Raw genomic sequence first — 12,639 nt, 5'->3', positions numbered from 1 at the left:
CATTTCTTTCTTTATTGGTCTTTGAAATTAGAATTGTTATCATAGGAAGTAAATGATAATTAAATGAAACAAATGTATTGTCTTATGAACATTTTGCAAAAGTTAACTTATTTGTTTACTATCAACATTCAAAACATTCACACTTAAACAAGGATGAAAACATCAAAAAGTAGCTTTGCAAAAAATATTTCAAAATTTTATGAAATCTACCAGAAAAACAAAGTAAAATATGGAGAAAATCAGCTTATACTAATAACGAAATTAATTCGGAAAGAAATCACAAAACCTATACATGTTTTTCAGCTGTCGTTGGGGGGCAACACATCGTAAGATTGATGACTTCTCCATTTGCCCCCCAAATATTATTTTAGATTTTTTTCGCTTGTTGGTTATACCTTATACCTGGGAGAAAATGCTAATAAATCAAAGATATTTAAAATTATTCAGAAGCATATTTGATACAGTAAAAAGCTACATGTAAATTTCTACAAATAAACAACCCTTAGAAAACTAAAACTAAGTTCCAATGTTAAAAAGCCTGAAATCTTGAATAGGAGCTGAGAAAATTACGCTTTTGCTATTCTGTTTCTACCAGACATATGGAAATTTTGAATTTTAGAGTAAACTTTATGGAAAATAACACCAGTTAATAAATTGAATGACACTTATAGTGTTAGTCCAAATTGCTAATTTCTATTCCTTTCAACCAAAGTAGTAAGCTTGCATTACCAAAATAATTTTTATTGAATTCAAAATATAGTTTTTTATATTATTATCCTTATACTAAAGTAACAGGATGTCTGTGTGTCTGTCTGTGTGTCTGTGTGTGTATCTGTGTGTCTGTACCGAAGGATCTCGCTAACCACTGAACCGATCGGGTTCTCCTTAACAGGGTAGATTCTTATAGGTCCTGGGAAGGTTTATAACTATTTTGGGGGAGGGTACCACCACCCTCCCAAGAGAAATCGCCCCAAGAAAAAAATTACTCCTCCCGAAAAAGAGACTTCAACGAAACATAAACCAATTATTTCTCTAATTAGATAATTTAAATAAAAAAAAACATTGAAAGTGCCACTAGAGGCCTCTAGGGGCGTAGCCGCTAGTAAATTATAAACTGTTACCCTTTTAAGGCAAATTTTTATCTTTAACATGTTTTTAGCCACATCCAAAAGACTGGAGATCAGCAGCTGTCCTCCTAAGACCTCCTATGGGGTCTAATTTCTCATTGTTTAAAGTTTTCTTTTCTTTTTAATTTATCAATTTCTACCTAATATTATACAGATTGACCCATGAAAAAAGTTTTTAAAAAGTGCTTGAGAAACTGGATATTGCTAAATGTTTCTTAGTTTTTTGTAAGTATAATACATTTTTTCAACTAATTAAAAAAAAAATTAGAAAGAAGAGCAAGTTTACAAAAGATATCTTTTTTATTGCATTAAAATATGTTAGTTTTACATATAAAAATTACTTTTAAAATTTTATTGAATGCATTTTTCTTATAACCATTTAACCACAAACATCTTTATATAAGTTTCATAAAAAGTATTGCAATTGTGAAGTCATTTCATTGAAAAAAAGCATTTTTCTTAAAAAGTTTTTTTTTTCCTCAGCCACTTTTTCAAAACTTTAGCTCTAAAAATCTCAGCTGTTAATTAATGTAAAAAAATGTTTTTGTATATACTTATGTGGAAATCTATAGAGAACAAGGACATATACATTTTTTAATAATTCATTGAGAAACATGGGCTGCAGATGCTAAAAAACACTTTTTCGTGGGTCAATCTGTATTTCATGCATGAATCCCTTATAAATTGTTAATTTATCAGAATCAATCTTCAAAAGAGGAGAAAAGTGTAAAAAATCGTTTACCCATTGATTTTTATTTGAATATGCAAAGCTATGCAAAGCTTACCCCTATTGAGAACTTTATCGGAATTATAGTTATTGAGATTTTAAGCTTCAGACAAAAAAACGTTACTACTTTATATAATACTAGCGGCAACGCCCCTAGAGGCTTCTAGTGGCACTTTTCAAATATGTCTATGTTATGTTGATGTATATGTTGCATTTAACTCTCTACGTAAAATCAAGAATAGTAAATATTTTATTGATTTTTAAGTGCGAAGCTTTTCTATAATTAGGGTTGATCCGTTCGTAAGCATAGGCGTCCAAGGGGGGGGGTAATGGGCCATTTGGCACCCCCAAACGATTTTGGGGGTGCCGTAGGCACCCCCAAAATTTTGTGAACAATACCCCCCCCAAAAAAAAATTACCCCTACCTTGGAGGTGCCGTAGGCACCCCCAACGATTTTGGGGGGGGTATTTACCCCCCCAACGATTTTGGGGGGGGTATTTACCCCCCCAAACCATTTTGGGGGGGGTAATTACCCCCCCAAAATAAATGTTCTTTAAAAAAAATTTTTTGTGGGGGGTATTTACCCCCCCCAAATTAAATGTTCTTAAAAAAAAATTTTACTGAAAATTTTTTTTTTGGGGGGGAGGGAGTAATCCCCGCCTTCCCCCCCCCCCCTAAAAAAAATCATAGTGTGACTCGAGCCTTGAGGTGCAATATATTTTATGTTCCTCGTTAACCAGTTAAAACAGTTCTTAACCATGATAACAAAAAATTTAATAGTTTGATCATGTTTTATTTGCTTGGGCCTTTATAAGGGCTAAAACCATCCCGGGGATCTATGATGTAATTGTAAAGCACTGAAGATTCCATAAAATAGATACCTAACTAAATTAAATATTTCATTAAATAATGAAAAAGAATTTCTATAGGCGATTTCTTTTGGGAGGATGTCAGGGTGTCTCAAAACTAGTTATAAAACTTACCAGGACCTATAAGACGCTTCACTTTAAAGTATAATCATATTAGTTCATTGGTTAGTGAGTTAATTATTGTATTTTTATGTTCTAAAGAATGAGATACTACTATATATTTGAATAGTATTGGCGCCCTTAGCATCTAAGAACTCGTGTTTTCTAAAGGGTAAAAAGGGAGGAGAAAAATAGCCTAAAACCACTCAAAGGATTGACCTATAATAGTGTGGAACCATCATGGGATCTATGTGAAGCTTTCCTAAAAAGGAGAATTCAGTATTAAAAGTAATGAAATCTGAAGCTATAGTCAAATAAACCTTACTTACTACTTTATGTTATAGGATAGTACTTATTAACTTAATAGATTAGGTAGGTGCTTTTTTTACATAATTAAATTACCCCCCCAAAAATTTTACCCCCGGGGTAAATTAGTTTTGGGGGGGTAATTACCCCCCCCAACAGATTTGGGGGGAGTATTTACCCCCCCCAACAGACTTTAGGGGGGGTAATTACCCCCCCCCAATCAAATTTTACCCCCGGGGTAAAAATTTTGGGGGGGGTAAAAAAAAATTTCGGCGCGCTTCGCGCGCCATTTTACCCCCCCCTAAAATTTTTTACCCCCCCAAAAAAAAAAAGCTTGGACGCCCCTGTTCGTAAGTCCGTCTTTTCGTTAATTTAAACATGTTAGAATTGTCCTATCAATTCCAAAATTTGCATGATGATTCCTGTAGTAGTTAGATACAATTTAGAAAGCGTAGCAACTCTATAATCAATACCATAATGTCCGTACTTCCATTTTAAACATGTCGATTTTTCACTTTACTTCACAGTATCATCTATTTATGCAATTTTGCAACAAATTTACCTACAATATTGTTTGTACTGATGCATTAATATTCTGCTAATTCAGTCTACAAGTGTTAATGTTTGTTGTCCTTCCATTTCAGAGCTTCACTTTTATGGATGTTGTCATCCTTGTTTGTGTTTTCTCTTGGGAGGGTGGTGGTACCCTCCCCCAAAATTTCCTGGGACCTATGAGAAGCTACCCTGTTAAGAAGAACCCAATCGTTCAGCAATTAGCGAGATCCTTCAGTACAGATAAACAAACAAACACACATCCTGTTACTTTATTATAAGGAAATGAATATACATGCACTGCACATTGGGGCAAATCAAGCAAAAAGGGGATTTAATTATTTAGTACCCTTAAAATTCATCCCACAAAAATTTCATTTTATACTTTTTTGTAGGCAACTTAACAACGAACAAATTTGCTTTTATGTTTTTTTCTGTCATTTGAAAGGAACATGGAGATAAAGGTCATTTAATGAAGGTAGATAGAAAATTACCGGAATAACACCCCACGAAAATAGCCCCCCTTTACCCTATCCATCTATCTATTAATCTCTCTATCCATCCGTCTATCTATTCATCTATCTATCCATCTATCTATCCATCTATATATCCATCTATCTATCCATCTGTCTATCCATCTATCTATCCATCTATCTATCCATCTTTCTATCCATCTATCTATCCTTCTATCTATCCATCTTTCTATCCATCTGTCTATCTATCTATCTATCCATCTATCGATCCATCTATCTATCCATCAACTATTTATCTATCTATCCATCAACTATCCATCTATCCATCCATCTATCTATCCATCTATCTATCCATCTATCTATCCATCTGTCTATCCATCTATCTATCCATCTGTCTATCCATTTACTCATCATCTATCTATCCATCAATCTATCCATCTGTCTATCCATCTATCTATCCATCTATCTATCCATCTATCTATCCATCTATCTATCTATCCATCTTTCTATCCATCTGTCTATCTATCTATCTATCCATCTATCGATCCATCTATCTATCCATCAACTATTTATCTATCTATCCATCAACTATCCATCTATACATCCATCTATCTATCCATCTATCTATCCATCTATATATCCATCTGTCTATCCATCTATCTATCCATCTGTCTATCCATTTACTCATCCATCTATCTATCCATCTATCTATCCATCTATCTATCCATCTGTCTAACCATCTATCTATCCATCTATCTATCCATCTATCTATCGATATATCTATCCATCTATCTATCCATCTATCTATCTATCCATCTTTCTATCCATCTATCTATCTATCCATCTTTCTATCCATCTGTCTATCTATCTATCTATCCATCTATCGATCCATCTATCTATCCATCAACTATTTATCTATCTATCCAACAACTATCCATCTATCCATCCATCTATCTATCCATCTATCTATCCATCTATCTATCCATCTGTCTATCCATCTGTCTATCCATCTATCTATCCATCTGTCTATCCATTTACTCATCCATCTATCTATCGATATATCTATTCATCTACCTATCCATCTATCTATCCATCAAAGTGTTCAAAGTGTCAAATTTGGGGTCATAGAATTCATTTCAGTAGAAGGGGAGAGGATGGTGTAAAGGGGGTGGATGGGGATTCTTATTTTAACAAGCTACAAGTTTCACTTAATAATAAATCCATTATAAATGTGGGCATTATTGACATAGATTTTTATTAGCTAATATCTATATTTATAATGATATTATGATTCTTGTTTACTGTTTATATGTATACTAGCGGCTTCGCCCCTAGCCTCTATGGGCTTTGCTCCAAGAGGTAATTAAACAAGGATGACAACATCCATAGAAGCGAATCTCTGAAATGGAAGGACAAACGAACATTAACACTTGTGAAGTGTAAGAACTGAATATTAATGCATGTCTATAAAAGATTGTAATTAAAACTGATTAAATACATGTTACTGTTTAAGGACATACTGACGTTTTTAGGGCTTGATTATAGAGATGCTTCGCTTATAACACCATACCTTAATGTACTAAGAATAAGTACTGATTATTCAGTAAATCAGATGAATAGGATATTTTTTACATTCAAAACCATTATTTGTTGTCATAAAAGTAAAAAATCAGCTTGTTATAAAGGACCAGTAGATATATTCCCTGAATCTAATCGGTTTTGTGGTTACCGAGATCTATTGGTACGGACGGACAGACAAACATACATCAAGCTACTTTGTATTATAGATTAACATCCAGGGATCTAAGGAACAAAACAATAACCGATTAATGTATGTACTTGTACATCCCCAATATAGATACATTAAATAATAAATTATTTTACAAAATTGATTGTCTGTAGATGACAATTAGTGGTTGAAAAGTTTTGATACTCATCTTAATGAACCAACCAATAAAAAATCAATCAAATTTCCTAAAGTTGTTATGCCAACGAATACAAAAACGTTATTATAAAACTTTGAAGTTTGGGGACTAGTGTAATGTCCCCTCCCTTTCTAAATAAAACTGAAGACGCTAAACATGAAGACCATGTAACTACAAAACTTAAAAACAAAGCATTACCAATAGACAGACAGATAGACTACTTGCTAATTCATATTTAAAATGATTATAAGAACACTACGTTATTTGAATGTTAGCTTTACCTTTCCGCAGTGAGGGAGGGGACATTGGGCTGTTTATAACACTAGTCCCCAAAGTTTTACAGTTGTGTGTTCAAACATTTTAACTACTAACTTTGATCTACACAAGGGGTAATTTTGTGTATTATCATTGGGGATGTACATCAATTTATTGACCTTTGTCTTCCCCTTTAGATCCCTGATATTTGTAATAATCCATAGAAACGCTTATTTAGTTACATTAAAACATCAAACATAAAGAGGTTTAGATTTAGGTTTAGCACCCCCCCTTCCCTCCCCTCCCCATCATTTAGTCAATAGAACTTGAAAATATTCATTATCAACTTATATTCAAAGTCTGATCAAATAAATATTTCTCATAACTATGTTTTTGCGTCTTTTATTTATATGTATTACATCTTACATTTGACTTTAAAAGCTTTTTCTTACAATCTTTTCTTGCACCCACCTTTAGAAAACGGGCTAAAAACCCCTACGGGGGCGCGGGGGGGTAAATGAAACCAGTACAGGCGATTATAATATGTCTTTGGGCAATCAAATATCGTTTTTTTAGTCGGTGGCAACCAGTGAAAACATGTTTCCTGATACTGTCTACTTAAATGTTGATTTTAAAACAAACAAAAATAAACTAAAATCTTGACTTCAACTAGAATTATTTAGGACTAATTTCTTCAATTTGTGTTTTTTTCTTTTATACTGTCAAAATATATGTAATGCATGACTCATCAAAAGTTATTTTGTCTAATTACGTTAATTCTAAGAGATTTTATAATACTTTTAAAATTGTTGGTGAAACACAAAAAAGTATGCCTTTTTCTGTAAGAAAATTTTTGCATTTCTTGACTTCCATGCATTAGAATGCTTACTTGAAAAGCGTATTTTTACGATTCCTTTGAAATCTGATGTACATTGGGTATGATAATACTCATAGAATGTTTAAAACTTGATTTGGGGGTGGTGAATTGATGCCCCTTGTTGCCCCTATGTGCACTGTAAAAACAGTGCACATCTGGGCAAAAACATATTTGTTCCACCTCCATCCCCGCGCACCACCTCAGGGGTTTGAGTCCAATTTATGAATATGCTAAAAATAGAAAAATAGGCTATACAATTTTACTATGAAATAATTTTTTTCTTTTTTCTATAGGTAACTCCTCTAATTTGTCTAAAATTTAATGTCAATGAAAATATGTTTTTTAACAGTCTAGAATTTTCCATTGTAAAATATCAAATAACATAACATAATGCAATATCAAATCAATAATATTTTAATAAAACATTGTTCAATATTAAAACAGTAATTTGCTGTAGTGCTAGAAAATTGAAAATCCTATATTATGTATGTTTAATTTAAATGTTTGTTTATTCCGATTATAGTGTCATAATTTCAGAGATGATAAGATTATTTCTTCCAATTTTATTATCATGTGTGATAGTTAATCAAGCATTGAGATTTAAAATGGCTTGTGATGATAAATTGAGGATGACGTGCTATTGTAATAAAACACAAATGTACATTTTTTATTCAATTACTTTATGTAGAAAATTTTTTAAAACAGTTTTCTTTTTTGTGCAATTAGGGGAAAAAAGGAAGGGGACTTAAATCTAATGTAAAACTTTACCCATATAAAATAAATATGCTAAAAGAACTAAATATTTATTAAGTTTTGCCAACCGTTGGAAATGTCCTGATGGTTCAATGCCAAAATGCAAGTGTAAAAACTGGGATGGCAAAGAAAATGGAAAAACTGCTAAATTGATTTCGCCTTGCAAGAATAAGAAATTTCCTGTATGTAATGGTGAGAAACTATTTATTTTAGAATATGTTTTTATGATAAAACAATTAATATTCAGTTTTTTTTTATAGGAGCCTGCAAAGATGGTTCAACCCCAACGATAAATGAGAATATGAATGACAAAATGTGTAAGAATGGTTCAGATAATAAGGTTGTGCAGGCTTTTAATTTAATAATTTAATGAAATGTATTTGTTTAGTTAAATGTTGTCATTTTTGACTAAATTTAAACAAAATATAGATTTAATCATGTATATGATATTTTAGATTGATTGGAAAAAATGTAAATGTGAGGATGGAACATCTATTGGCAAACAAAAAAAGGCAAAAAAGAAAACAAGGAGGAATAGTAAAGGAAAAGATGAGATGATTACAATGGGAGATAAAAAAATTCAAACTGAAAAGGATATTGATGATGAAATCGAAATTGGAGAAGGAATAAAAAGTGAAAAGAAACAGAATACTAAACCTAAAACTAATATGGAAGATGAAAAAGAGATTGAAAATGAGAGTTATGACGAAAATAGTTATGATGAGAATGAATATGATGAAAAGAGTAATGATGAGAATTTTGATGATGAAAAGAGTAGTAATGATGAGAATGTAAATGATGAAAAGAGTAATGATGAGAATGAATATGATGAAAATATTAATGATGAGAATGTAAATGATGAAAAGAGTAATGATGAGAATGTAAATGAAGAAAAGAGTAATGATGAGAATGAATATGATGAAAAGAGTAATGATGAGAATGAATATGATGAAAATAGTAATGACGAGAATGTAAATGATGAAAAGAGTAATGATGAGAATGTAAATAATGGAAAGAGTAATGATGAGAATGTAAATGAAGAAAAGAGTAATGATGAGAATGTAAATGATGAAAAGAGTAATGATGAGAATATAAATGATGAAAAGAGTAATGATGAGAATGTAAATGATGAAAAGAGTAATGATGAGAATGTAAATGATGAAAAGGAATATGAAGAAGAAAATTATGATGAGACTGAAAATGAGGAAGACAATTATGATGAAAATGCAGATGATACAGATCTAGAGAATGAAAAAGACAATGATAATTAACTGAAAAATTAAGTGGAAAAGCTGAAATAAAAAATTTATAATTTTTTTACATAACTTAAGTTAATAAATTGTAAATCGTATTATCTTTATTTAATGAACATTTTCTATACTTATTCTTTCAGTTACCAAAATAATTAGGAGTATGTTATGATGGGTCAGTTGTTAGATGCAGATCTGTCAACTCATACCTGTATTAATATTTTTGGATGTATTTCCTTAAAGAAAGGAAAACTGAAATAAAACAATTTTTGTAAATACTTTTATAAGTATTGCAAAGAAAAATAGTTACAATACTGATGACAAAAAGGAAAAATAATAATACCATATTTTATAGAAATCTATTATTGTAAAAGTATTATGCTTAATTATTTATTTTCCGTTCTAATTAATTTAATATACCAAATTTTAATCCATTATATCAATCTTGCAATTGAATCAAATGGAAATTCCTAACAAAATAATAAATTAAATGTTTATTGTGCAAGACAGGTATAAAAATGAAAATAAATGCAAACCTGTCTGTGTATATTGTTATGTAAATTGGTATAACCTTGGACTAAACCTTTAAATTTGATTAAATTGCACTATAAATATACTCTTGAGTTGATTCTAACATGCAAAGCATATTCTATAAAGCTTTTAGTCTGTGTCTGCCAGCATTAAGAAAAATGGTAGATTTTTGTAAAAATTTATGTTGTATATTTTTTTAACATTTTGCTGTTCATCACAAGATCAATCAAGTTTAAATTAGAAAAATTTGAAGATACTTTTACCAAACGTAAGTTATGCATAAACTAGAGGGAAAATGAGATTGATATGATAATAGCCTTTTATGTTTTTATGAAGTCATGATTGTTAGCCTGTAACAAATCTATGGGTTTTTTGCCAAATGTCGCTTTGCTTATAGAATTATTTAGTAAATTTTTCATTTATTCATTTTTTTAAATTTAATAAGTTTTCATTAAACCAATTAAGACTTATCAATCTCCAATAAAGACAAAGTTTTACTTCTATTCTTTATATTTTTCCTCTTTCAAATGTGTCCGGAAGTCCATTAGAAGATGATTATTTTCAGTACTCACACTTTTATGCTAATGAGAGCTGTGAATTTTAAAAAATACAATTTCCCAAAAATGTGTTCCTTTATAATTTTTTTCCAAAACAAAAGTTTTAGCTCTTTTTCATTACCTTTAATGCTCTGCCTACATAAATTTTATTTTAAAAAAGATGAATAATCAAGGGGTACACTTTTATTTTATGGAATATTATCAGACCAAAATTTGCATAAATTAATTATTTCTTTATTCTTATTGTCCTACATTACAATGAGACAAAAATTAAAACAAAAAGTACATTAATGAAGGATATTAAAGAGTTGTATAATTCTAATAAAAAAAATATGTCCAAGTAAATTTATTTTATATCCTAACTAAACCCTTTTACAATTACATGACCGTGTTTTTGAAAAACAACTTCATTAAATTAACAATACTATGCAAATTGCAATAAATTGTTATTCAAAAGTGAAATAGAATGGAAAAGGGAAAGAAGAAAATGTTGCAACTTATGTACATAAAAAATTCAAGCACATGACTTTTGCATCTATTCACAATGGTATGTAATGTTACGTAAATTATCTTGCAGAATTTGTACTATATGATCATTTGTATTGTTGTTTTTATTTAATTTTCTTGCAATTTAAACCACCTCTTATCTAATACCCTACATTAACTGTATAAATGAATCTCATTTATGGAATAGATTAATCGATCAAATTTAGATTTTAAAAACTTACATATATATTCTGTTATAAAAGAATAGATATTTAAAAGTAATAATTCAATTACAATATCTATTAAAAGAATTTTATCAATATAGTCTCTTAAAAATATAGTTATGTAACTAAGAATTCTGTTAAAATAATCATATTTGATGTATGATTTAACACAAACTGAGTTCTGTTGTTAATCTATAAAAGGAGAGTTTTGAGTAAATATTTTGAGGTTAAAGGTTGACAAGATGTGACAATATTTTTCTCATCTTATGATAAATTAATTCACAACACCAAACTATACAGTTCTTTTGGGGCTTTTGAATTAAATTAGATAAGTTAAAAATACATTGAATTCTGTTATTCTGCTAAATATTTTTGAGTATTTTAATTGGAATTAAAAAATTATTTAAAATTGTACTACTGTATAGTATGTAGCAATGTGGTATCCTCTGTACTAGAATCTAAATTCTGCATAGAATACATAAACCATGCAATCTGACAACTTTTCAGTTGCAAGTCAGTTCTAAAGAAATTAAGGAAGTGGTTTCGATAAGTATTAATATGTCTTTATGTCATATAATATTGAAACTTTTTAAACGTTATTTTATTATTTTGCAAAAACAAGAATACAGTTAAAAGAAGAATCTTACTTTTAATATTTCCTTTTCTTTGAAACACTTAAAAAGTAGAATTGCATTTTAAATTTTAAACTAACAATTAAATCAACCAATAGATAAACACGCAGAGTAGATTTGAAACAATGCTATAAATCCAAGAACTTTAATGTTATTACAATAATATTTACTATGTCATATTTTACTTACTTAAAAATTAATCTTTTTTAAGTAGTGACTGGACTTTGCAAGTATAAAAGAAAGAAAGAAGGAATGCACATATAATGTATGTAATGTATATAATGTACAAGTTCAATTTAAACCATCAGCTTAAGAGGGATAAAATAATACTAGAAATGTCAGAGTTGGGACAAAATAATTCTAGAAATATATCTTTATGCAAATTGTATGTTTATGTTTTTTAATTCCTTAGGTTTCAATAAATCAAATGCAACTTTTGTCATGAAAAACAGCATTTTAACTATCGCTCCAAATTTAAAAGTATATTAAAGATTATTAATATTAATAAAAAATATTAATTAATGTTGCTTTCCGGTTAATAATTTTTATTCACAAATTGTTTGATCTTATTAAGAAAATAAATTTGAAAATAACACTTTTACCTGTCAAGAAATTGTAGCACCACCACCATCAACTTGCTGCATATATATTTTATATACTAAAGAAAAAATACAAGTTAAGATTAAAGTTTAAATTCTTGTACTGTGATACCTTAAATTTTGCAACTTAGGTGCAGCAATTGAAGTACAAAAGACAGACAGATGGACGGACAGACATCATTCTACTTTGCATTATAGATAAGGTTGTGATGTAAAAGATTTTTAAAAATCATTAATCTGTTTTATAAATATTATACTTTTGGTACTAAAGAACAATTTTTCTTTCCTTTACATAATTACAGAATAAAGAAGTTGTATCAACTTTTTTTTTATAGCTAGCCGGTCCTTTTAGTAAGTAGTAGATGTAAAATTTTTCATAGAATTCAGATATGCAAT

At 29.7% G+C, this 12,639-nt stretch overlaps 1 protein-coding gene across 1 annotated transcript; it reads left to right on the top strand.

Annotated features, from left to right (window-relative positions):
- The first annotated feature begins 7,637 nt into the window (after positions 1-7,637).
- LOC145313653 (uncharacterized) lies at positions 7,638-9,315 on the top strand. Its single transcript, XM_080153157.1, has 4 exons — positions 7,638-7,869; positions 8,023-8,156; positions 8,225-8,304; positions 8,420-9,315. The coding sequence occupies exons 1-4, from the start codon at positions 7,712-7,714 to the stop codon at positions 9,233-9,235; spliced, it is 1,188 nt and encodes a 395-aa protein (XP_080009283.1). The 5' UTR covers positions 7,638-7,711; the 3' UTR covers positions 9,236-9,315.
- The last annotated feature ends 3,324 nt before the right edge of the window (positions 9,316-12,639 follow it).

The sequence above is a fragment of the Acartia tonsa genome, chromosome 3, assembly GCF_053477335.1.
Source record: "Acartia tonsa isolate MP-2025a chromosome 3, ASM5347733v1, whole genome shotgun sequence".
Classification (NCBI taxonomy): domain Eukaryota; kingdom Metazoa; phylum Arthropoda; class Copepoda; order Calanoida; family Acartiidae; genus Acartia; species Acartia tonsa.
The sequence above is the reverse complement of the archived record's forward strand: the minus strand, read 5'-3'. Positions and strand labels throughout refer to the sequence as shown.

Excerpts from the sequence above, each read along its gene's own strand:
- LOC145313653 (XM_080153157.1), top strand. The coding sequence starts at position 7,712 with ATGTTTGTTTATTCCGATTATAGTGTCATAATTTCAGAGATGATAAGA. Across the intron at positions 8,157-8,224 it reads GAAATTTCCTGTATGTAATG|GAGCCTGCAAAGATGGTTCA; the intron begins GTGAGAAACTAT and ends TTTTTTTTATAG. Across the intron at positions 8,305-8,419 it reads AGAATGGTTCAGATAATAAG|ATTGATTGGAAAAAATGTAA; the intron begins GTTGTGCAGGCT and ends ATGATATTTTAG.